General features: G+C 37.7%; 2 protein-coding genes across 3 annotated transcripts in view; one reads left to right on the top strand and one right to left on the bottom strand.

The window, feature by feature from the left end:
- Nucleotides 1-4,607, bottom strand: part of LHFPL6 (LHFPL tetraspan subfamily member 6) — a 271,499-nt gene extending 266,892 nt beyond the window's left edge. Inside the window, exons 1-2 of the mRNA XM_007193675.2 lie at nt 4,478-4,607; nt 4,016-4,129 (exon numbers count right to left, since the gene is read on the bottom strand). The gene's annotated coding sequence lies outside the window, so the exon portion shown is untranslated. The remainder of the gene's footprint in view (nt 1-4,015; nt 4,130-4,477) is intronic.
- A 57-nt stretch (nt 4,608-4,664) lies between these two features.
- Nucleotides 4,665-26,795, top strand: part of COG6 (component of oligomeric golgi complex 6) — a 64,334-nt gene continuing 42,203 nt past the window's right edge. For both annotated transcript variants that reach the window (XM_007193676.2, XM_007193677.2), the window contains exons 1-8: nt 4,665-4,895; nt 6,992-7,135; nt 11,143-11,214; nt 12,510-12,568; nt 18,679-18,790; nt 19,157-19,239; nt 19,621-19,691; nt 22,959-23,052. In XM_007193676.2, the coding sequence (XP_007193738.1) occupies nt 4,743-4,895; nt 6,992-7,135; nt 11,143-11,214; nt 12,510-12,568; nt 18,679-18,790; nt 19,157-19,239; nt 19,621-19,691; nt 22,959-23,052 (788 nt within the window). In that variant the 5' untranslated portion in view covers nt 4,665-4,742. The remainder of the gene's footprint in view (nt 4,896-6,991; nt 7,136-11,142; nt 11,215-12,509; nt 12,569-18,678; nt 18,791-19,156; nt 19,240-19,620; nt 19,692-22,958; nt 23,053-26,795) is intronic.

Below are 26,795 nucleotides of genomic sequence, written 5' to 3'. Positions count from 1 at the left end.
TGTAGGAAGGTTCCCTTTTCTCCACACCCTCTCCAGCATTTACTGTTTGTAGGCTTTTTGATGATGGCCATCCTGACCAGTGTGAGGTGATACCTCATTGTAGTTTTGATTTGCATTTCTCTAATAATTAGGAATGTTGAGCATCTTTTCATGTGCCTGTAGGCCATCTGTGTGTCTTTGGAGAAATGTCTACTTAGGTCTTCTGCCCATATTTTGATTGGTTGTTTGTTTTGATATTTAGCTGTATGAGCTGTTTGTATATGTTGGATATTAAGCCCTTGTAGGTTGCATCGTTTGCAAATATTTTCTCCCATTCCATAGGTTGTCTTTTCATTTTGTTCATGGTTTCCTTTGCTGTGCAAAAGCTTATAAGTTCGAGTAAGCCCCATTTGTTTATTTTTGCTTTTATTTCTTTTGTCTTGAGAGACTGATCTAAGAAAACATTGTTATGATTATGTCAGAGCATTTTTTGCCTATGTTCTCTTCTAGGAGTTTTATAGTTTCATGTCTTATATTTAAGTCTTTCAGTTATTTTGAGTTCATTTTTGTATGATCCAGCAATCCCACTCCTGGGCATATATCTGGAAAAGACGAAAACTCTAATTTGAAAAGATGCATGCACCCCAATGTTCATTGCAGCACTGTTTACAATAGCCAGACATGGAAGCAACCTAAGTGTCCATCAACAGATGAATGGATAAAGAAGATTTATACAATGGAATATAACTCAGCCATAAAAAGGAATGAAATAATGTCATTTGCAGCAACATAGATGGACCTAGAGATTATCATACTAAGTGAAGTAAGTCAGACAGAGAAAGACAAATATCATATAATGTCACTTATACGTGGAATCTAAAAAAAGATACAAATTAATTTATTTATAAACCAGAAATAGACTCATAGACATAGAAAACAAACTTATGGTTATCAAAGGGGAAGAAGGGGGGGAATAAATTAGGAGTTTGGGATTAACAGATACTACTATATGCAAAATAGATAAACAACAAGGTCCTACTGTATAGCACAGGGAACTATATTCAATACCTTGAAATAACCTATAATAGAAAAGAATCTGAAAAATAATTTATATATATACATATATGTATATATAACTGAATCACTTTGCTGTACAGCAGAAACTAACACAACATTGTAAATCAACTATAATTCAAAAGAAAAAAACTCTAACTTATAAAGCTGTAAAACTTCATTTCGGGACTTCCCTGGTGGTGCAGTGGTTGGGAGTCTGCCTGCCAATGCAGGGGACACAGGTTCAATCCCTGGTCTGGGAAGATCCCACATGCCGCGGAGCAGCTAAAACCGTGTGCCACAACTACTGAGCCTGTGCTCTAGAGCCCGCGAGCCACAACTACTGAGCCTGTGCTCTAGAGCCCGTGCTCTGCAACAAGAGAAGCCACCACAATGAGAAGCCCACACACCACAACGAAGAGTAGCCCACACTCGCTGCAACTAGAGAAAAGCCCGTGCGCAGCAATGAAGACCCAACACAGACAAAATTAATAAAATTAAAAAAACACAAAAAATTCATTTCAATACTTTTCATTCAGTAAGCCTTTAATAAGCACATATATTGTGTAAGATATTGTGCTGGAAACCAGGAGGGCAAAGTCCCCATCATCCAGGTACTTAGAGTCTAGTGGAGGAACACAAAACTTAAATAAATTTAAAAATAATTGTATGACACAAGTTATAGAGGTGTTGTATTAAGTGCTATGGAATTTGCATGACATATCAATTAATTCTGCCCAAGGACAGATGGGGAGCTATGTGAAGGTACAGAGAAGTGATACTTGAGTGGAGCCAGATGGACAAATAGGATTTCACCAGTTTCACAGGAGCACACATTCCTGGAAGAGTGAGTTGTATGAGCCAATGTATGGAGACTTAAAAGTTTGGGATGTGTTTGTGGCCCAGAAAATACAAGTGGCTTGAGTGTTGTAATCACAAGCAAGTACCTAGAAATAAAACTACAGTGATACTCTGAGATCTGATTATGAAGGTATGTGTACACCATACTAAAAAGTTATTTTATTCAATAACTGCCATCATGGTTTTTAAAGCAAAAAAGTGATAGGACCAAATCTGTTTTAGAGAAATAGTGCTGGTGTCAGTGCAAAGGTAGTAAGAACAGTGTCAAGGCAACACCAACACAGAATACATTTGAAAGTTTGGCTGCAAAAGTTTTTGCCTACATTCCAAGTGAGAGGTGTACACAACTCAAAATGAAAACTGAGGAAGCAGTAGTAGAATTTGAAAACTACTGCCAACTTGTCTGGTAACTAACGATGAGATGTGAGGTAGCCTTATGTCCTCGGAAAGACTTCCGTAGCCTTGGATTACTCATCATAAACAGAATACTAATGACATGATAAAATGGTAATGATCCCTATGTTGCAGGGTAGTTATGCAGATAACAATAGTGTATTAAAAGGATCCAGCATTGAGCCTGATTCTCAATAAATTTGGACACTAAATAATAGAAGCTATTGTTTTTTTGTTTTTGTTTTTGTTTTTTTTTGGCTGTGTTGGGTCTTCGTTTCTGTGCGAGGGCTTTCTCTAGTTGCGGCAAGTGGGGGCTACTCTTCATCGCGGTGGGCGGGCCTTTCACTATCACGGCCTCTCTTGTTGCGGAGCACAGGCTCCAGACGCGCAGGCTCAGTAGTTGTGGCTCAGGGGCCCAGTTGCTCCGCGGCATATGGGGTCTTCCCAGACCAGGGCTTGAACCCATGTCCCCTGCATTGGCAGGCAGATTCTCAACCACTGCGCCACCAGGGAAGCCTGAAGCTATCGTTTTTAATACAGGGAAGAATGTACAGGACTGAACATTCTATTTTATTCTATGATTCACCAGACATGGCTTTAATAAATGCCATATTATATTTTGATGAAGTCACAGTGGCCAAAATGATGTGACTTCCACTTATTTCAGAAGCCAAAGAGCAGGAAAGCTTTAATAACCAACCAAAGGGGAAGAGGGGGAAATTCAAGTGGCCCTCCTTTCAACTGCTACTTGGAAGGTAAGAATGTCCACGTTTTACACTTCAGCGTGGTTCTTCTGTGGTTATATAAAAATGCTTTGTTAGGGACTTCCCTGGTGGCACAGTGGTTAAGAATCTGCCTGCCAATACAGGGGACATGGGTTCAAGCCCTGGTCCGGGAAGATCCCACATGCCACGGAGCAACTAAGCCCATGTGCCACAACTACTGAGCCTGCGCTCTAGAGCCTTCAAGCCACAACTACTGAGCCTGCGCTCTAGAGCCCGCGAGCCACAACTACTGAAGCCCGCGCACCTAGAGCCCATGCTCTGCAGCAAAGAGAAGCCACCGCAATGAGAAGCCCGCGCACTGCAACGAAGAGTAGCCCCCACTCGCCACAACTAGAGAAAGCCCACGCAAAGAAACAAAGACCCAACGCAGCCAAAAACAAACAAATAAATTTATAAAAAAAAAAAGCTTTGTTATATAAAAATGCTTTACTCTTTTACATGCGTGTATTTGCTCTCCCATTAAATTAAAATATTTAGGTCAGAGCCTGTCTCTAATACTTTCAGTGTCTACTATATTAAGGAGTTCAATATACATAAATATCTTTTACATTTTCAATAAAAGAAAACCTTTATCTTCAATAAAAATTGTTATATATAAATATCATATATACACATATATAAATATATACATATATAAAACCTAGGTCTCTGATGAGGCTTACCTGAATATTTATTTTAACTGTTGGAAAATACTGCTTTGAACTGTTGAAAAGTATTGATTTCAAGCCCTTAACTTAGAATTTATAGTTAGCCTTATAAAAGAATGATAGGTGAACATTAAAAAATATACAAATTGCTTTAAATATATTTAAATTTTACAATAATTTCCCTGTCTTCATCCTACTATATCATGCTAATTTTCAAATTATTGTTTCCTTTTTTTTACAATTGCAAATTCAGAGAAGTACAAATAAACACAGAAAAGTAGGCCATAATTACCTTACCTTAATAACCGCTGTTGATATATTAAGTAACCCACGGGGAAGATGAGAAAGTTCAGTCCGTTTGGAAAGGTACAAAACGAAAATTGGAAGCCTCTCTTCCAAAGGAATGCCATCCTGAAAAGAAAAAAAAAAAAAGCCTAAATTTACACGTACCTCTATTTCACACACACACCACACACACACACACCACACAAGTAATCACACTACACACACTGTAACTCGCCTTGCTTTTTCACGTACTATATTTTGGAATTCTTTCCATAGCTGCATTTAAATCTCCTTCATTGCAGGAAACAGTTACAAAGTATTCTAAAGTGAATTTAACTAAAGTTAGCTTTTACTGAACATAGTTGCCCAGGCCCAGGCCTCAGCGTATTTTACTTAAGTCTAGCTCAGACTTTCACACATTCAGGATCCCGAAGTGCCTTTAATCCCATAAACCGTAATCCCCAAACTCCACACCTGATTTGAATTTCAGTCCACTTTGCAAAATCTCGCGTTACTCTCCTCCTCTCACCCTGCGGGTCTTGCTCCGCCTCCGCCGACTTCTCTAACTCCCAGCAGCTGCTACCACTTCTAGCAACCTGGCGGCAAGGAGTGGGCGGAGCAGAGCCTTCCGAGGGCGCATGCGCGGCAGCTGCGCGCCTGCGCGCTACGGGCTGCCGGCGCGTCCGTGCTCTGGGTTGAGGCGGCTGGGGCCGAGTTGGGGGGCGGGAGGCGCGGCGCTATGGCCGAGGGCAGCGGGGAAGTAGTCGCCGTGCCCGCGACCGGGGCTGTCAACGGCCTCAACAATGGGGCCGGCGGGACCTCGGCGCAGACTAACAACCCGCTATCGCGGAAGCTGCGTAAAATCCTGGACACACGGCTGGACAACGACAAGGTGAGCGGGGCTGGAGGGGTCGAGGGTGCTGCGTCGTCCGCGGGTCGGACCCGGGCTGGGGGCGGTGTCTGTCCGGCGCCCTCGGGCTCGTCCCTTATTCCCGCCGCGGAGAGGACGCCAGGCCCGCGGGATCCGCTGCGCTGCCGGCGTGGGGCAGGTGAGAAAGGGGAGGCCGAGGAGCCCTTGGAAGAGCGAAGAGGTTTCCTGGGTGTTGCCCCATATTTAACTGTTCTTCGAAGACTCTGGATCGGGAAGGCAAACGGTGAAGTCCCCTGCCCCCGCAGGTGTTCGGGGGTCTGAGCAGGGAGGGGAGAGGAGAGCCCCGGGCAGGAGAAGAAACATGCCAAAGAGCAAACTACAAAATAAGGCAGCGCGAATGGGGAGCTTAGGAGGAACAGGAGATCAGGGCTAAGCATCCTTGAGCCTTTCCATTGACAGGTGAAAACAATTAAAATGATTTGCAGCGCTAAAGGGCTACCACCTGCTCATGGCTACTAGTTTTTTTTTTTTTTTAAGTCTTTATTGAATTTGTTACAAGCTACTAGTTTTTGTTGTGAGCTAAGCACTGTCCATGATGCATGGGCTCATGCTGTATTTCTTTACAAGATAAACTGTCCGCATCCTCTCCCAAGTACCTCCTGAAACTTAGATTGGACTTTCCATCTCCCGTGGTAGCAGATTATCTCTTCTGTATCACTGAGTCGCTGGGTATATTGGTCATGCCATGGTGGCATAAAGAAAAAAGAATGTGTATAAGTGAGAGTTTTATAGATAAGTTTCTATCTAAAATTTTTAGATAAGTTTCATAGATAAATTTTTATTTGTTATACATATTTTAGACTATGTTTGAGAGTTTTACAGATACATTTTTAATAGATAAAAATAGAATTTTTATCTATATAGATATAGAATTTTTATCTATAAAAATTTTATTTTTATAGATAAATTTTTATTTATATTTATTTATTTATATTTATTTATTTATTATTATTTATATTTTTATTTAATTTTATTTATATTTTTTATTTATAAATTTTTATTTATAAATTTTTATTTATTTTTATTTTTTACTGTAACTGACAGTAAGCTGTCAATAAGAATTGGTGTGTAAAAATTAGCATTATACTATAATGAGTAAGAAGGATTGGCTCTGGGACCACCACTTACTAGATATAACCACCAAATTGGTGCATTATGGTTTCAATAAGTCCCTTAACTTCTGTGAGCTGACGTTAAGTTTCTAAATTGGGAATACTGCCAGTAACCTCCTCAGGGTTGTTGTGCGGGTTCAATGAGAGAATCCAGGTGAAGTGCTCAGCATAGGGCCGCAGCAGTTATTTCTTGTTAAATGTTAACTCTTTTTTTTTTTAAATTTATTTATTTATTTTTGGCTGCGTTGGGTCTTCGTTGCTGCGCGCGGGCTTTCTCTAGTTGCGGCGAGCGGGGGCTACTCTTCCTTGTGGTGCACGGGCTTCTCATTGCGGTGGCTTCTCTTGTTGTGGAGCATGGGATCTAGGGACGCGGGCAGCGTTGCAGCATGTGGGCTCAGTAGTTGCACCACTCGGGCCCTAGAGAGTACAGGCTTCAGTAGCTGGCAGCATGTGGGCTCAGCAGTTGTGGCTCGCAGGCTCTGGAGCGCAGGCTCAGTACTTGTGGCGCACAGACTCAATTGCTCCGCGGCATGTGGGATCTTCCCGGACCAGGGCTCAAACCCATGTCCCCTGCATTGGCAGGCAGATTCTTAACCACTGCGCCACCAGGGAAGTCCCAAGAATTTCCACTTTTTTTCAATGGCTGTATCATAATGTCTTTAAACCAATCCTTTTTAGATGGACATTAGGGTTTTTTCTAATTTTTGCAGTTCCAAACAATTCTGCGTTGAATAACGTATATATGTCACAATGCACAAGTAAGTATGTCCTTATTGAGTCTCAGAAATAAGTTTACTGTTGAGTAATGTGAAGGTCATCCAATATTTTTTGGATTGTGTAATGGAAACAAATTATTTGGAAATGATTTCATTAAAATTTTACTTGAGATTAGAAAAACATTTGAAAATCGGTCCCAATAATGTTCTTTTATTGTCAATTATGTAGGAGATGTTGGAAGCTCTCAAGGCACTCTCAACCTTTTTTGTTGAAAATAGTTTGCGCACTCGAAGAAATTTACGTGGAGATATTGAACGCAGAAGTTTAGCCATCAATGAAGAGTTTGTAAGCATTTTCAAGGAAGTGAAGGAAGTATGTAAACTGTTTTTATTTACCATTTATTGAGAGCTTACTATATGCCTGGCTCTGTGCTGAGCTTCTCTATGGATAGAGTTGATATGTTTGCTACTCGTGTACCGTGCTCAAATAGAAATTTAGCTGCTTACTCCAGCAGCTTCTAGGTCTTTCTTTGGATTAGTGTGATTTCTAAATCTTTAACCTCCACTAGTGCTGCTTTTTGGAAAGTTGTAATATTTGTTCCAGGATATTCTTTTAGGAATCTTAGCTTTTGAAACAAACAAAAAATAACACTTCTCTGAGTGGTTTTCCAGTAGAAATAGTCCCTCATTTAATAAACGTCCCTTAGATAACCACTTCTCCACTGGAGATTAATTAGGATTGAGTTACTTTACTGCATCCTAAATTATGAAATTTTCAGATTAATTAAGATCAATGACTTCAGTTAATAAATAATGTTTCATTACACTTGAGTGAGCAGTCTACTCACCATAGGGTGAAAATGAATTTTATTTATTATGTTATATTTTATTTATGTATTATATAATACTTCATTAATTATGTTAATATTACTGAGTGATATTACATAGTTAATAGTTCTATGTGAGTTGTATGAGAGTTTGATACATGGTTCTAGTGAGTCAGATTATTTTTAACAGTGTAGTAGGATTTCATTGGCTGAAGGCTAATAATCTGGAAGATTAAAAGGGAAGTTTGGTAGTGTTCATAAAAATAGGGAGAGATAGTAGTGAAGAGCACATCTGAATTGTACTCTCTAAACACCATTTCCCACTGGAAGGAAGTACCAAAGTGAGGAAGCTGTAGAAGACTACTGGGAAGTGTCAGAAGGACTGTGGAGCTGACTTAAGAGTTTTCCACTGGCCAAATATAGGATGATTTGAGCATCAGTAAGAATGACTGCAGTGGACTGAAACACATGAAGCATATTTAAATCCGTGAGTTCATAATGATACTAAGAACCAGCAGAACCCTCACTGGTTATCTTAGGTGGATATGAGGGAACCAACATATCGTTTTGAAAACTACTAAATAAAAGGAAAGAGTCAAGCATTTATCCTGTCTTTGGTACCAACTATATACAATTGTTGAGGCAGGGCTTCCCTTTATAGTAATATTCCACTTAATAAATGAAGAAATGATAGAAGATTTTGTAACCACTGTTCAAAGGCTCTAGCTCAGGGTTTCTTCGTCTTGGCACTGTTGACATTGTGGGCCCGATAGTTGTTGAGGGTTGTCTTCTGCTTTGGAGGATGTTTGGCAGCATCCCTGGCCTCCATCCACTAGATACCAGGAGCGCCACCTTTCCTCAAGTTGTCCCAAGCAAAAATGTTTCCAAACATTGCCAGATGCCCCCTTGGGGGACAGATTTGCCCAAGTTGAAAACCACTGATCATCAGTAACTGCTCATCTCACAAAAAGAAACAGTCATATATGTGACTCCTAACAAAGGTGTACAACATCACCTCTGAAGAATTCTTGGCAAGAAAATTGGACCAGAATATAATCAGGCTTCTAGATGTAATTGCAAGTTTATAGGAAACAGTGGGGACAGAGGAGTATGTCAGCAGTGTGAGAAGCAGTCGGCAAGTCTGTTGTGCTGGGAACTGTGCAGGCAAGGGAACTGGTTTCTTCAACAGATAAATTGTAAGAGAAAGACTATTTATTTATTTACAGAAATAAAGGAAATATCAACCAATTGCTGTTTGTGAATCTCGTTTGGTTTCCGACTTGAACAAATTATTAAAAAAACTGAAACAACTGGGAAAATTTGAACACTGAATAGAAATTTGATATTAAGGGATTATTGTTGAATGTTTAGATGGGTAAATGGCTTTTTTTTTTTTTGAGTTCTCTTAGAAGTGCATACGGATATGTTTATGGATGAAATGATATGCTATCTGGAATTGAAAATAATACAGCTTGGGGAGGGAGAAAGTGGTTGGGAAGAGAGTTAGAAAGTGGGTACAGAGATAGATTAAACAAGAGTGGTCATGAGTTGCTAACTGTTAAAGCCGTGTGATGTGTACATAGGCATTCACGTTATCTCAACTTTTAGATAATTTTGAAATTTTTCCATAATAAAAGATTTCTTTAAAGGTTATCATACTGCAATTGTATTTAACAACCTGTAATTTTATTTAATCGGGAGTAAAAGGCAGTTTGAGTTCAAATGACGACTTTACATACAAGCAGTGTAAAGTTTCTTGAATTACAATTTAGCAAATCTCTGCATTTAAGTCATATATTAAGAGATGTAATTTCTATTATTTTACAAATCAGATTCATTCAGTGTACTATAGTAACTAAAGTAAATATTAGGAGTAGTTATTCTTGACCTTGTTGGCTGATAATGTCATAGTGCTAGTCTTATACCGTGAGATTTAAGGAAATAGATTAATTTGCCTATTAGTACCTGTTTGCTATTGCTGACATTAATTGCTATTTTGAAATCATTCTTTTATTGTTTAAAGCAGTTTAGCACTTAAATAATTTGATTTACATCCTATTAATGGTAAGATACAGAGAGTAACATTTGAAAATGTCTGGTGCTATGATTTTTATAATTCAAAGTACTTTATGTAGAGAAAGGAAAAAATTTAATTCTGGAACTAGGATGTATGCTCACATTCTTGTAAGTGACTTCCTAACTCTGGTTCATCCTTACATTTTGTTTGTAGTCCTGCTTGGTTGCTTTCTTATCTCTTGCCCTATGATTGGCCCATCCCTTCATAAAACTGTCATGTTTCTATTTGAAGGTTTGGGCATTGTGTTGAGAGAGACCATAGTAAGACCCTGTCTACCACTGAAACTTTCTTTCCTTGCATATCTTTCTGTTGTGTGACACTGAATTGAATTGGGAAAAAGAAGATAATAGTGCAGTATGAAGTTAAATATAATTCTGTGATATCATTTTTTCATATTAAGAGAGTGGTTCAGTAAAGATTGTAGGGAATGATTTAGTAAAGAGTTTGGAGCCGGGGAGGCCTGTTGGAAGACCGTTTTTTATCAGTCCATACAGGAGAAAGCAATTGAACTGAACTCAAGTGGTAGCTGTTTGGGTTGTAAAAAAAGAAATGGATAAGATGTACATAATAAGGGCTATAAATGATAGAACTTAGTGACCAGTTAAATTCTTGCATATGTGGAGGGGGCTGGAGGTGGAGTATATAGGGAAAGAATGTTACTGGGAGACTTACCAGATTTTTGGCATGATCTAATATGTGATTACTTTCAACCATATAGGAGGAGGCACTATTGTTAGTTTATTGGGTTTTCAAATTTTCTTGTTTTTTATTAATTAATAGTTATAAATAATTCATTATAGAAAAGATAAATAATAAGGTCAGAAATAGAAGGAACTATCGATATTACTTATGATTCTATTACACAGAAATAACCTGTCAGTATTTTATTGTATAGCCCTTCATAGAGCCTTCCCTGTGTTCTTCTGCACACATATATATGTATTTTCCTAAAAAAAAAAAACCGGGAGGTATTATATGTATTGCTTTATAAGCCTTTTTTTAGCTTTATATAGACATCTTTCCATGCTAATTTACATACACACACACACACACACATAGATATTATCGTTAATGTATGCACAGATTTCCATTGTATGGTTGGAAACATTTCACATTTTCCATTTGTTTTAGGCAACTCTGTGTTGATCATCTCTTACATATATTGTTGTACACTTATCTGATTAATTTCTTAGGATAAATTCTTAGTATGAGAATTTCTGAATAAACAGGTATTCATATTCTTAAAGCATTTGCCATTTTCCTATTGTCAGACCCTCTAAAAAGAATATACTAGGTTTTCTTTTTTTTAACATCTTTTCTTATACTAGATATTGTTCTCTTTAATCATTTTCAGTCTTAAATATGGGATCTTTTGTCATGCTTTGGCAAGAAAGGGACAAAAGTAAGGATTTGGCTAAGAGAAGAGAAATTTCTTTAACAATATATACTGGTTGATGTTACTTTTTTCCTTTTCAGGAACTTGAAAGCATACATGAAGATGTTCAGGCAATGAGCAGCTGTTGTCAAGATATGACATGTCGCCTACAGGTACTGTATAGTGGCTGGATTTTAGCCTAGTTCCTGATAAGCTTTCAGAAATTGCTAGATAGGTCTACAGAATGTGTGGATATCTAATACATCATGCCCTGTAGGAAGTTTGAATATAAATATTATGCTTATTTTTTTTTAACTATAAATGTCTTTGTGTCTCTTTGGTGATGGTTTACTAGTATTGTGCAGTTAACTCCAGAAGCCTTTATATTTTGATCTTGCCAGTATAGAGATAACTGTAAAATTTTGATAAACTTTTCAATCCCATAATATTCCACAAATGCAGCAGAAATAAATTCCTTAGTAGAAAGCCTTAGGAATAATTTCAAACTAATGCTATGCCCAATAAAGACCCAGCTTAATTATGATTTATGTTCAGCCTAAAAAATATCTCAGGAAAATGTATATAAGTTTAGGTCTGTTTATTAAAGCAGTTCCAAACCTCTAGTTTGGCTGTAGAGTTAACATTGACCTACATACTTCTGACTCATTTAATGCCCTGTGTTTCTACCTGCCTCACAACCACTGACTTGTTTCTCTTCTCGTTAGTAACTGCCTTATTTTTGTAGTGTTCCCAGTTCAGGTCTTTGAGAGAGAATCTCATTGGTTACACTTGTTATGTGTTTCAATTCACTTTATAAATATTTTCCTAACCTTTGAAATACCTTTTCATCAAGTTTTCACTCCTGATCCTTTCAGCTCTGGTTTGGGAGAGAGAGGATTGTTTAGTATAACTTGGTCAGGAACAGCCCTCTGTCCTTTAGATGGGGCTATCTTTAATGTTCTCCAAAATCCTATATGAGGGTTTCCTTTTTTGTATATCCCAACTCTCAAATTTTTATCTCCATCTTGGGTATTTCTGTTGAGTTCCACAGCAGCGTATCAGTGACGTAACTTACAACTCCATTCAGAGGTTTCCTGGCACCTCACCTCAGCATGTGTGTAGCTGAAGTCCTGTTCTTCATCCTTAACTGGCCCTGGCAGCGCTTCTGTTCCACTGAAAAGCATCAGGAACTGTTAAATTCCTTAATAAACATCGTTGTGATACCTTTTTCTTTCTTGTAAGCCTTAGCATTATGTGTGTATTGAGAATTCTGAGTGAGTTCTTCTTACTAAACGTAGTGTATGAGCCTTGAAACATCTATTTCAGTTACTTGGGCCTTTTTTAAACTTTTGAGTTCTGGAGTGTGATCTCATTTGCTATAGTCTGAACTCCAGTAAGTGGCAGTATTAGTTTTCTGAAGTTGAGAAAAATTGAAATGTGCTGATAATAGATATGTTTATAATTTTAGGCAGCAAAGGAACAGACTCAAGATTTAATAACAAAAACCACTAAGCTTCAAGCTGAAAGGTAAGTTTTTCTTTACATAATCCACTCTTCATTAATTTGGAGATAACTCGGAAAGAAAATTATAGATAACTTCAAAGTTAAAACAATAATCAAAAACGTGACTCAAAAATGATACAAAGTATGAGGTTCTAAGCTGTTATCCAAGAGTAAAATAAACGTAAAACAGTAGTTTAGGAACATTGATAATTGGGATGATTGAGAGATTATCCCTCTTTGGAAGTGATGATGCATTGTTTGTTTGCCATAGAATTAAAAAATGACTGATTTTTCAAATTTTTAGTAATTTTATTATCTTTTTTCACAATTGTCTTTTATTTTTTACTGATGATTATGCATCCTGCTACAGTCAAGATACAGAACCGTTCCATCACCACACAGGTCTCTCCCATTGGTGCATGGACCACGATGAGAAAAGTTGCAGTCTCAGCTGATGTGAAGAGATGGTTGGCTCTACAGAGCAGCCAACTCTCTAAGGAAAGGCAGGTGCTGGATTTCTGTACTCAGAACTAAGCATGCGCCTTGAGCATCGAATTAGAATGTTTTTAGTGTCACAACAAATCTTTTGAAAGAAAAGTTTCCTAGAAAAAAAATTTGCAGTTAGAGACCCACACATGAATTTTTCTGTTAAGTTATTGTTGGCTGACTATAAAAACATATATGGATTCAATTGAAGATTGTGACTAAAACTAAGAGAGTAACAGATCACCAATCCTGTATACAAAGTTTGTGGTCTGAGTTTCTGGTCTGAGTTAAATCTTTCTCTTGCCATCTTTACTGTAGTGTGTAGTACAGTCTCGTAACTAATGATTGGTTTGGTTGACTCTCTTTCCTACTAAACTGTGAGCTCCTTGAGAACGATGACAATTTCTTATTCTCTTTTTGTATCTCCAATGTGTAACACGTTGTAGATTCAATAAATAATTTTGAGTGAATGAATATGAAATATAGCTATTCCAATGTCAGGAAAGGAACATAAAATAAAAACTGAAAACTAAGTATTTTATTGGGGCTCGTAACATGTATGGGACTGGTTAACGTCTTCAGGAGGCAATATTAGAATATTGTCCTTCTGTTCATATGTTGTCAAAACTATTTAAGCAAGGTTGTTTATGTTTATTATTTTAGTAAGCCTACGAAAGCAGTGTTTTGGCCTGGCATGTTTCTGGGAAGCAAACATTTATGACATTCTGGTACCCCAAGAGCTATGGATTTGATGTGTCAAGTGAACATTTGTGTGAATGTATCTTAGGAAAATTACATAGCACGAATCATAACAGATGCCTGGGTGCTGGCACAGTTGTTTTTCCATTTAAAAAAATTACCTTTTCCTTTTTAACGAGAAACTTAGACAAGCATTTGGCTTTAGAAATAGAAATTCTGTGGGCTTATTTGGATAACATGATATTCTTATTCAGACAAATTCATAAATGATATGAATATTTTTTCCAACTGAGTTAGAAGGAGGTCACTTTTTTTAATTTATTTTATTTATTTATTTATTTATTTTTGGCTGTGCTGGGTCTTCGGTTCGTGCGAGGGCTTTCTTTAGTTGCGGCAAGTGGGGGCCACTCTTCATCGCGGTGCGGGGACCGCTCTTCATCGCGGTGCGCGGGCCTTTCACTATCGCGGCCCCTCCCGTTGCGGGGCACAGGCTCCAGACGCGCAGGCTCAGCAGCTGTGGCTCACGGGCCCAGCTGCTCCGTGGCATGTGGGATCTTCCCAGACCAGGGCTCGAACCCGTGTCTCCTGCATTAGCAGGCAGATTCTCAACCACTGCGCCACCAGGGAAGCCCCTAGAAGGAGGTCACTTTGACAGCTGTTGCTCTAATCGGTAAAGTTTGGTGTAGAATTGTCTCCACAGAACTGCAGTTTAACATTTGCCCTTAATGTTTAATTGACAGTCAGAAGATGGGTTTCACTTATGATTAGGAAAGGCTATGTCCAGATGAACATACCTCCATATTTCTGAATACCACTGAAATCACTATTTATTATGTATTTTTTTGTCTCTTGGAAAGGCCTACCAGCCAAATTTCTCTTTGGACTCACAAAAACATAGTCTCTGGCGAATGTTTATGTTTATTTTTGAGGCGTAGTATGTTAGTGGAAAGAATGTAGACCTTGAAAATCTGAATTCTAATACAAATCTTGGGTAAGAGCTCATTAGATTTTTAATCTTACACGGGTTATTTCTTAACCTCCCGCCGTCTCTGTTATCCCATCTGAAAAAAGGAATAATAAACTATGTCACAGGGTATAGGGTGCTGAACACACTGTCTGACATACCTCAAGGAACTTTACCCTCCATAATTCTCCCCTTTTATTAGACAAAGTTGTGTAGCACATCTTGTTTCTACATTGGCTTTCGTGGCTGGAAGCTTAGGCTGTTCTGCGCTTAATTGCGATAGCTTTCCTCAGTTATGTTATTTAAGTTCTCATTCTTTCTCTTTCTTTTTCTTTTTTTATTTTTAAATTTTATTTATTTTTGGCTGCATTGGGTGTTCGTTTCTGGGCGCAGGCTTTCTCTAGTTGGGGCAAGCGGGGGCTCCTCTTTGTTGCAGTGCGCGGGCTTCTCATTGCGGTGGCTTCTCTTGTGGAGCACAGGCTCTAAGCGCGCGGGCTTCAGTAGTTGCAGCACGCGAGCTCAGTAGTTGCGGCACACGGGCCCTAGAGCATGTGGGCTTCAGTAGTTGCAGCCTGTGGGCCCAGGGCATGTGGGCTTCAGTAATGTGGCTTGGGGGCTCTAGAGCGCAGGCTCAGTAGTTGTGGCGCACGGGCTTAGTTGCTCCGGGGCATGTGGGATCTTCCCAGACCAGGGCTCGAACCCGTGTCCCCTGCATTGGCAGGCGGATTCTTAACAACTGCGCTACCGGGGAAGTCCCTCTTTCTTTCTTACTATTTTATTTTTTAATGGTTTTGTAATTTTAATTATTTGTTATAAACTATTTTAATTTAGGTTTTGAAGTTGGTAACACATAAAAATATAAAAAGGATTTATTTTGCACAAATATACATGTAAAAATATAGAGCATATGTGATACATATTCTTTCATTGCCTGGTAAGAAGTTAGGAGAAGGCAGGGGAGCATCACATCTTTCTTCTTTCTTCTCCTTTCTTTTATATATGCAAAACTTAAAGAAGAAAATTACCGTCAGATGTAGTTTCACCACCCAGACATAGCCACTGTTAACAGTTTGGTGTATCTTCTCCCAGAGTTAGTATCTGTGCATAGTTATATTTTACTTCACTCACTTAAAATTTCATGTTCATTTTCCTATATCTTTTATTTTTAAAAAACATGTTTTTTAATGTGGCATTGTATTTTTTCTTGTGAATGAACAAGCATTCTTAAATTATCAGATATTGTTTCCATTATTAAGCATAATGGTTTGGTAAATGTTTTTAAATCATTTTGTGCATTTCAGGTTGTTTTCTTAGGATAAATTCCTAGAATTTAATTGTAATTAAAGAATCAAATGGTAGAAATTTTAAAAAGTATCTTCATATATATTGCCTAAATTTCTCTCCGGAAAGGTTATGCCAATTTCCACCTTCATCAGCAATATACGAGAATGTCTATTTTATTAAACCCTGTAGACACTAGATATTATCATTAAAAACAGCAATTTTATAGATGAAAAATGGTACCACACTATTTTAATTTACATTTCACCGAATATTGGTAGATCACCCTTTTTTTCATTTTGTTTTGCCATGTATATTTCTTCGCTTTTTTTTGTTTTGGTCTATATCTTATGCCTCCCCCCCACCCCCTTTTTTTTTTTTTGCTAGCTTTTTTCAGTTATTTTGAAATTATTTGGTGGAGATGAGTTTAGAAGTTAGAGTTAAAATATGACAGGGGTATATTTTCAGGAAAAAAAAAAGAATACCACAAGATTCATAAATTATGTTCTGGGATGGTTTAAAAGAATCATTATAAAAATGAAATAGTCTGTTTATTTTATATACTCAGGCGGTATGTGAATACATGTCCCGAAAATTCCTGTGTATGTGTAAAGTTTCTTTTTAAAAGTACATGGGGGTTGCTGTACATATTTTTCTGTGACTTGTTTTTTGTACCTATAAAGTGCCTTATAGATAATTTTGTATAAATACATATAGCTCGACCTCATTTTTTATTTGCTGCGTATTATTCCACAGTATGCATTTGCCATATTCACTTATGTTTTATATAACTTACATCATATACAGTGATTACATGAATACACATCAAATACTCTTAGAAGTTTTAATTTACAATAACCATTTATATGTTTTATTTTAACATTAATTTCATATACTTTTAATTTAGATACTAAAAGCCCTCCAAAAGATACCATATTTCATTTGTGTTGTACAGTAGGGCAGGGTCTGCCTCATGTGCACCTTTTGTCACCTCAGACCCTAGCTCAGGGCCTTTACACCTTGGAGATGCCTGTTCATGCTACTTGATTGTACAAATACTCCTCAACTTTGTCAAGAATGGTTGTGAAATTTTACCTGGGAAGACTGTATATGGTAAAACTAAAGAGTAATGTGATTTAAATAATATCTTGAATTTACAGTTGATCCTTGAGCAATACGGGTTTGAACTGCACAGGTCCACTTATATGTGGATTTGTTTTCAGTTAATACGTACTGCAGTCCTACACAGTCCATGGTGGGTTGAATCCTCTGGTGCAGAGGGCTGGCTGTAAAGTTGAATCTGGCTGGTGCAGATTTTCCATTGCACAGGGCAGGGGGTTGGGGCTGGGGTCGGCGTCCTTGACCCCCACGTTGTTCAAGGGTCAACTGTACTAGATTTAGTTAAAACAAAATGAACCAGTAAAGTGATGAATTTTCCGTTGTGCATGATAAATTGACTATAAAGATCCAAAGGAAACTCTCAGAAGGTTTTCATTGAAATGGTTAATTTGTATAGTCTCAAGGAACTTTATGAAGTGTTAAAATTGCTTTAAATCCTGTATGATAATGATTTGAGCTTTATCTAAAAATATAAAACAAAACCTGTTTAGGTAACTTTTAGATATCAGTATCAGTATTAATAAGATGATTAAGGACATAGGCTATTTAAATCTGTATAAATTTAATTCGGTGATTTACAGTATTTGAGGAAAACAGAACATTACTGCCACCTGGAGGACTTTTCCTTTCTAACCTTCTATGTCATTCAGCAGGAGCATTTGACTGTGAATTTAAAACCTCACAACTCAAGAGTACAAACAAAACAAAGATGGCATGCGTTGTACTGTCTGTTCAGATAGGGTTAATGTTTATCGTTGTTCAGTTTCATTTGAATATTGTTAGATTGTAGAATATTACTGCCCTGTGAATACTACTAGTGAAACACTTATAATTTTATTTATATATCTTCAAATCTAAGATCTGGAAGGCAGGGATGTTGAATTCCTGCTCTTGTAGTTTGTATTCCTGACTTGCCCTTAGATGGGGTCCTGCTCAGTCCTTCAGGTCCCTGCAGACTAGAGTGTGCCTTTTGCTAATTGTCAGCTTGTCTAGATAGGTTGCGTTCGGATAATATAATTGAAAAGACTTTTTTTTATTATGATAGTATGCAGAAAAAGTGGGGAAGGGAGAGTGGAGGAGTGATTTTTTTGAATTAATGAGGGATTACTAAATGAATTCTTGACTACTATTTCTAACCTAAAATAAAAAAATAATAGACCTGATTTTTGGTTGTTGTGTACTTCATGTGCAAGCTTCAAAGGCTTAGGATTTTTTTAGTGACTGAGAAGAAATTAACTGGCATATTTCTCTTCTGTAAGATAACTTTGTTTTCAAGAGGCGAGCTATGCAAGTACACATAAGTGGCTAAGGATTGTAATACCCGGACCATTCATGAACTTATTTCTTCTTTTGCTTAATGATAATCATTTTACTGTGGCTTCTACTGAGGTAGAACAATATTAGCCAATTTTATCACCTACATGCCTGATGGGCTTCTAATATTTGAGGCAGAAATAAGGCTTTTGAAGATATTGAGACTCTTCCACACCTTTGTTTTAAAAGTTATGTCAGATGTAACTTGTTTTAAAGCTATGCAAATGCATAGTGTGCTTGATTTTTTGTTGCCTTTTTTAAAATATTACAGTCAAACATTAGAAATAAGAGCACAAGTTGCAGATGCCTTCTTATCCAAGTTCCAGCTGACTTCTGATGAAATGAGTCTTCTCCGAGGTACAAGAGAAGGACCTATCACTGAGGTATTTTGCTTTCTGTTAAAATCACTTAAAGCATAGCAGTTACAGATGTTATAGAGAAATCACTCTTTTTTAAGGCTTTATTTTACCACCTAAAATTCTTTTTGATTTAAAAATGTTTTTAAATTTGGCAATTAAGGTGCATATTTTAAATTACCTTATTTTTTCAAAGCAATACATATACTTTTTTTTGGTTATTTTTAGAAGTCAAAGAGTACAACATCGCTTACAAAGAAAACCTACATCACCTATCCCACTCCTTCCCATCTCTAAGTCCTTTGGCAACCATTTTCAATCTTGTTAATTGCTTCTTTTGTAAATTCTGTATTCTAGATCTATAGTTAAAAAGAATATGCTTTAATTTTAAAGGATTTTTTCAAGGCATTGGGAAGAGTAAAACAGATTCATAATGATGTCAAAGTTCTCTTGCGTACAAACCAACAAACAGCAGGGTGAGTACCCTTTTCAGTTCATGATTGTTACCTTTTATATTTCCAAAATTTAAAGATTTTCTAGGTTCTTCTTAAAGTATATGACATTATGACATTTTGTGAAATAGAAGTTTAATCTTTATGTATCTTTGGATAAGGAGGAAGTTATACCCTGATACGTTTAGAGTAAAACAGCAGTTGGGTATCTAAGTGATGGTGTTAAACTTGGTGACATTTAATTATAAAAATTTACTGAAAAATTATTCCACAAGATGATAAAAAGTTAATAGGCTATAACCAAATCACTCTGTAATTAAATAAAGTGATTAGGTTCTTAGATGTATTCAATAGCTATTGGCTAAAACTTTTTAATAAATTATAATAAACCTTTAATTTTTTTAGTTTAGAAATTATGGAACAGATGGCCTTGCTTCAAGAAACATCTTATGAAAGACTTTACCGGTGGGCTCAGAGTAAGTGATTTCTTTTATGCAGTCTAGATTCATGAATATTAGTGTTTGATTTTGTTATTTCACTTAGTCTTTACTTGATATCATTTTGATCTTAGTAATCAAAAACTATTTTTTTAAAAAAAAACTTTATATTTGAACATATTGTCTTTGTATTTGTCTCATAAACATCTACTATCATTCAAGCACTGTCTATGATTAAGGATGGAAATAAAAAAATAAAGTCAGTATTTCTGCCCCAGATTATCTTAAAGTTGATTAGACATTTTTTGTTATTTACATGACATGTTATTTACATGTAATAGTTACTACAACTATTATAAATGGTGAGTTTTTCTATTACTGCTGTAACAAATTTAACATAATCTTAATGGCTTAAAACAACACAAATTTATTATTTTATAGTTCTGTAGCCAGAAATCACCATGCTAAAATTAAAATGTGGGCAGGGCTGCATTCATTTCTGGAGGCTCTAAGGAGTAGTCTGTTTCCTTGCTCATTCAGTTTGTTGGCATAACTTAGTTCTTTGAGGACTGAGCTCTGAGTTGCCTTGCTGGCTGTCACTGAGGGTCTTTCCCAGCTTCTAGAGGCTGCCTGCATTCTTTGGCTTGTGGCCCCTTCCTCCATCTTCGAAGCCAGTAATGGGTAGATGGAGTCACTTTCTCACTTTGAATCTCTCCTGCCTCTTCTTCCATCTCATATCTCTAACTCTCCTGCTAGCCTTTTTTACTTTTAAGACCTATATGATTACCTTGGACCCACTTGGGTAATCTGGGAAAATGTCCCTATTTTAAGGTCTGTCACCTTAATTCCATCTGCAAAGTCCCTTTTGCCACGTAAGATGGCATATTCACAGGGTTCAGGGATTAGGGATCTTTGGAGGACCATTATTTTGCCTATCACAAATGGTTTATTTGCTTTAGATTTGCTTTAAAATGTTTCAGTAGTCTGTTCATAGAATTGCCTGTTAAAAACAAAGTAGATAGTTAAGACTTCAAGAATGGAACATGTGCCCAGGATATTTTAATAGATGTTACCAGCTGACTGTTGGAAGGAGTTGGGATTAAATCCAGTTAACCAGTACACTTGTACTTGACTGTGAAAAACCTTATTATCTGTTTCAGATGATTTACTCTTTATCTCCAAAATTTGTTTCTTTTTTTTTTTAATATTTATGTATGTATGTATGTATGGCTGTGTTGGGTCTTCGTTGCTGCACGCGGGCTTTCTCTAGTTGCGGCGAGCAGGAGCTACTCTTCGTTGCGGTGCGCAGGCTTCTCATTGTGGTGGCTTCTCTTGTTGCGGTGCACAGGCTCTAGGTGCGTGGGCTTCAGTAGTTGTGGTGCGCGGGCTTCAGTAGTTGCGGCTCGCGGGCTCTAGAGCGCAGGCTCAGTAGTTGTGGCGCGTGGGCTCAGTTGCTCTGCGGCATGTGGGCTTTTCCCAGACCAGGGATCGAACCTGTGTCCCCTGAATTGGCAGGCAGATTCTTACCCACTGCGCCACCAGGGAAGCCCCAAAACTTGTTTCTTTTTCTGCTTCTCTTGTTTGCACTGTTTACTCCTATTTGGAGTATGGTCTAGCTTTCCCTCTTTATATATCCAAATCCTACCTCAGTCTTCAAAGTCAGGCTTAGGTTCTACATCTTCCTGGAACTCTCCACAACTACATTAAATCATAGTGGCTTTTCCCGTCTCTGAACACTAACTGCTGAATATATTTATTTGGTATTCAGTAATTTAGTACTCTTACATAACTTTTCATATATGTATGTCTTAGCTCTCCAGTTAGATTTCTGTTTTCATAAAGGCAAGGACATTGCCTCATATTTCTTTGTGGTCCCATGACGTCTAACATGGAAGTTCCAAACTGACATTCTGACTCCTAAGGACTCTGGAGTCATTGTAAGATAGCTCCAATCCCATACACGTGTATGTTTTTCTCAGTCAGTGTATGCTAGAAAAATATACTGCTAGTGTGAGGTCCTCATATTCCAAAAGGTTGGGAACTTCTGAACATACTCTGAGATTTTTGAGCAGAGTAGACATTTAATAAGTATTTTATAGATAGGATAGTAAAATAAAGGACATATTGGTGTAGAGATTTTTTAAACAGTTTGAAATTATAATCTTTTTTTTTTTTTTTTTTTAAAGGATTTTCTTATTTATTTATTTATTTTTGGCTGTGTTGGGTCTTCGGTTCGTGCGAGGGCTTTCTCCAGTTGCGGCAAGCGGGGGCCGCTCTTCATCGCGGTGCGGGGACCGCCCTTCATCGCGGTGCGCGGGCCTTTCTCTATCGCGGCCCCTCCCGTCGCGGGGCACAGGCTCCAGACGCGCAGGCTCAGCAATTGTGGCTCACGGGCCCAGCTGCTCCGTGGCATGTGGGATCTTCCCAGACCAGGGCTCGAACCCGTGTCCCCTGCATTAGCAGGCAGATTCTCAACCACTGCGCCACCAGGGAAGCCCCTGAAATTATAATCTTAATACTATATATTAGTTACCCATATAAACATTTTAGCAAACTGCTTGAAGATTGCTCCCAAGGTAAGGAACTGGTAATATGTGTTTGGTACTCCCTTCCCTCCTTGACATTACCATGTGTATAGCAGTTATTTAGTGCATGTTTGTTCATTGACTGGTTTTTTCAGAACCCTAGTTTTTTATAATAATAAAATATGTGTGGGTTTCCCTGGTGGCACAGTGGTTAAGAATCCACGTGCTAATGCAGGGGACATAGGTTCGAGCCCTGGTCCGGGAAGATCCCATATGCTGTGGAGCAACTAAGCCTGAGCGCCACAACTACTGAGCCTGCGCTCTAGAGCCTGTGAGCCACAACTGCCGAGCCCACGTGCTGCAACTGCTGAGGCCCGCGCACCTGGAGCCTGTGCTCCACAACAAGAGAGGCCACCGCAATGAGAAGCCCGCGCACCGCAACGAAGAGTAGCCCCCGCTTGCTTCAACTAGAGAAAGCCCATGCGCAGCAACAAAAACCCAACACAGCCAAAAAGAAAAAAATATATATATGTATGTGGTATGCGAGATAGCAGATGTGGTCATTTGAAGTTATATAGGTATTTAAGCTTACATTTTTAGTTTGACAGCATGAACTAGTTTTTGATTGGCATGCTCTCTAGGCTTTTCCAGGCATTTTTTTTAATGCAGTATTTAGACTCTGGCTGTACAACAGATGTAATAAAGACCTAATTTTAATTTAACAAGTGTTATAATGTTATAATGATTATATAACACAATAAGTGTTACAATGATTTTTCAGGTGAATGCAGAACATTGACACAAGAATCATGTGACATATCTCCAGTACTGACTCAGGCAATGGAAGCCCTGCAGGATAGACCTGTCTTATATAAGTGGGTGACTTTTTCCTAATTAAAAAAAAAAACAACTTACTTTTTCTTTGATAATTTACATTGACTTTCAGTATTATCAAATTCATATACAATAGTTTGAGCAATATAATTTACAGTGATGTTTTTATCTCATCTCGGTACCATTGGGGCATCAGCTTATTTGCATATTATTACTTGCTGTAGAATGCAACATGGAGATGAAAACCAGGGTGTCCCTGTATCTAGAATACCTCTTATTTGTGTAGAGGCTAAGGGCTTTTCCCCAATCTGTCATCTCGTTAACGACCTAGGAATTGTATGTAACTAAAACTCCTGTATCAACCCTGCCCCGGAGAGAAGGTCGAATAGACTGACAAATAATAATTACCCAGAGATGAAAAAAGAAAATTTAAAATGAGAATTCCATTAGTAGGACTCAAGAAAGAAAGAGTTCAGGTATTTGATCCTGTAAGTTATGTCAGCCAAGCGCTATGTGATAATGCTTTGGACAAGAACTTTATGCATTATTAACTTATAAATTTTTTATTATTCTGTATTTTAATTTTCTTTTACTTTTCATATAAAATAGAAGTAAATACCTTTTCACTTTTAATGCCTGGAATAGTATGGAAATAGGAAGACCAAGTGGGGAGTTAAAATTCAGGAAGCAGAAAGCCAGGGGACTCCTGCATAGGCATTAACCCTGCTCTGAGTCGTGCCTTTCATATGCTTATATATTTTTAGAGGATTTCCTTCTTACTCTGTTTTCTGATTGGAGCATTACTTGTCCTGTAATAAGGTTCCAGAACACAAATGCTGGACAGCTACATAAAACAATAACAGCCCAGTGCTACTTACTGAGTACTCACTATGTGTTAAGCACAGTTCTAAGTATGGCAGACTTAACATCAATAAAACGTTGCCTTCAAATTGCTTTGTTTTATTGAACAAATAAACAGATCCACTTTAATGAATATATTAATTGCTTTTCTAAAAGTCAAGTCTCAAGTGCTTTGTGGCTCAAGTAGTCTGTGGTGGGGAAGGGGGTGAATATTAGAGGAAACTCCCCCCAGGAAGTAGGTATGAAATGACTTCTTAAGGTTGATAAGCATTTTCCAGGACGAAAAGGGAGGAGAGAACATCCCAGGTTGAGGGAACAGCAGGTGCAAAGGTGTGGGTTGAGGAGGAACATGTACCTTTAGGAAACTGCAAAAGCTTGCCCTGGCTGTTGGGTTAGTAGCAGGAGCTGGATCATAATAGCCCTGCATGTTGTGCAGGTGCCTGTGATAAGCTGATGTTCACTCTTGACCACCAGCTCAGCACATCTTATTGACTTCGAAACTTCTTTCCCAGCTTTTTCATTGTAAGGTATTGGTGTTTGATTATGAGAGTCTTTTGGTACTTAAAACATTTGGTGTTTGTTTAATAATGTGTAACATTGTCCACAGATTCATAATTGTTCACAAGGTTAATCTTTTTAAAAAAATGCCTTTGTTTTGGGCATCTGAAAAGGTCAGCTGACTTCTACCATATAAACATATTTTTTCTAAATTTTGATTCTTGATCAGCACTTGGAAAGGAGCAATATTGCATAATAGTTTAAAAGGTGGGCTCTGAGTTAGATTTTTTGATGAACCCATGCACCTTTATAAGCTTCAGTTTCTCGAGCTGTAAAATGAGGATAAAAATAGTGCCTGTCTTGCCGGGTTGTTGGGAAGATTAAATTAGAATGTTCCCATAAGGTGTTTAGCATAATGCTTTGCTCATCACAAAATATTAGCTATTATTTCTATTTTGAAAGGAGATAAACTGGAAAGTTTTCAACTAAAGAGAAGTGTGTTTAAGGCCTGCACGACAGTAAGGCAAAATGCTTGAAAGACAAAGAATAGAACTAAAATAGGCAAAGACTTATCTCCCAAGGGCACACAGGGGTTGGGGGCAGTAGTGCAGTATGGAAGGTTGTAAGAAGCATTTGCGGGTTGAATGGGGAAGAGGGAGGATTTTAGTGACAGTTAAGTACCATAAGATGAATAAAAAAGAGAAAAAAAGAGAAAATGGGCCTTTCATCTTAAGTAATCACCTATTTCCAAAAGTGGTGGTTTCTTTAAATTTAGGGAAAACTTAATAGTATATCATGTTAACCACCAGATGGCACTATATGAACTTGATTTAAGTGATGTGTAAAAGCTTCACTGTTCATTATTGTGTCTCACATGTGTAAGTATCACGTACAAGAAAATGTCAGTTATTGAAGTCTTTGGGGAAAGTTGCCATACTCAGTTTTTCTTAGGTATTGTATAACCGGAATGCTAATGCATTATTGACTTTTAATAAATCAAGTACAGAAGTTTCTTCAAAAAGAAATTTATTACAAGTAGAAATGAACAAATTGATGTTGTCTTCTTTCCATTGGTAAACCTTCAGCATATAAATTATTAAAGAACATAGTAATATGTGCAATGCTGATTTTTCTTCATTTTTTTATTTGTTGCATTTCTTAGAGAGGTTTTTACACTAGTTTATCTTTTAATTCTTTTTTGGACCAATTTTTTCATCTTTTAATTTGGTTTTTGACCAGAATTTTTCTTTTTCTACTATGGCTAGATATAAAAAAAATGGAGATTTAAATTTTTATTTTAACTAGAGGCATTTTAGAATATTTACATAATTTTAACAGTCACCTTTGTAAAGCTACATTTTCAGTTTTTGACCTTTGTTGGAAGAGAATCCGTTTTGGTCAAAGAAATTTTCTTCTGTCTCTCGGAAAAGATGTTTCATGTCTTCAGGTATCATTGAAGGTTCCTTTTAGTTCATGCTGTTCTTCAAATTATATCTATTGCAGGAAAATAAGCATTAATATTGTTTATTTATGTTTTGTAGTAAACAGATTCTAGTGTGTGTCAGGCTTCTTAAATTGCCCCTCCCCCATTTAAAATGCCAGTGGATTCACTGGTTTCTTATATAACTTGTGGTCACAGTGAATAGTCCTAGAAACAGAAGTTACATTGTTTCTGTTTATTACATAGCCATTTGGGTCCAGAGGGTGAAGATTCGTTTTACATATTTAAAAAGTTAAAAGTTTGTGAATTTTGTGCTGTCATAAGGAGTCGTCTGATCACAAGTCATTTCATGGAATTGATGATCATTTAAAGCAGGGGCCCCCAACCCCCCGGGCTGCAGACCGGTACAGGTCCTCGGCCTGCTAGGAGCCACCGGGCCGCACAGCCGGGGGTGAGCGGTGAGCTAGCGAGGCTTCATCTGCCGCTCCCCGTCGCCCCCATCAGCCCCCATCGCTCGCGTTACAGCCTGAGCCATCCCCCCCCCGCCCCCCGGCCCTTCTGTGGAAGAATTGTCTTCCACGAAACGGGTCCCTGGTGCCAAAAAGGTTGGGGACCGCTGATTTAAAGGAATGCATTCTTTATCCTGAACATTTATAATTCGACAGCATGAGGCAAAAAATAGAAATAAGCATTTTGGTTCTAATTTATTTTAAAAAATAGAAAGTGAATGCAAGGCAATTGTGTACTTTAGCAACACTTAGCTTGATACTGCGTTTTCATCTTGACGTATATCTGGTATGTCACTTCAGGGAATTTCAAAACCATTTCTGCCTCTGTTACTGATTCCAAATCCCAGCATTCTTTCTTAGGCATAAAAAGATGCACCTTTAGGTTGAATTATCATTATGATAAAGTTATTTCATAAATATTTTTTGTTGTTTAAAACAGTATTGCTTGAGAGAATTGTGTAAAAAAGCTTTAGAT

This window comes from Balaenoptera acutorostrata, chromosome 18 (assembly GCF_949987535.1).
Source record: "Balaenoptera acutorostrata chromosome 18, mBalAcu1.1, whole genome shotgun sequence".
NCBI lineage: Eukaryota > Metazoa > Chordata > Mammalia > Artiodactyla > Balaenopteridae > Balaenoptera > Balaenoptera acutorostrata.
The sequence above is the reverse complement of the archived record's forward strand: the minus strand, read 5'-3'. Positions and strand labels throughout refer to the sequence as shown.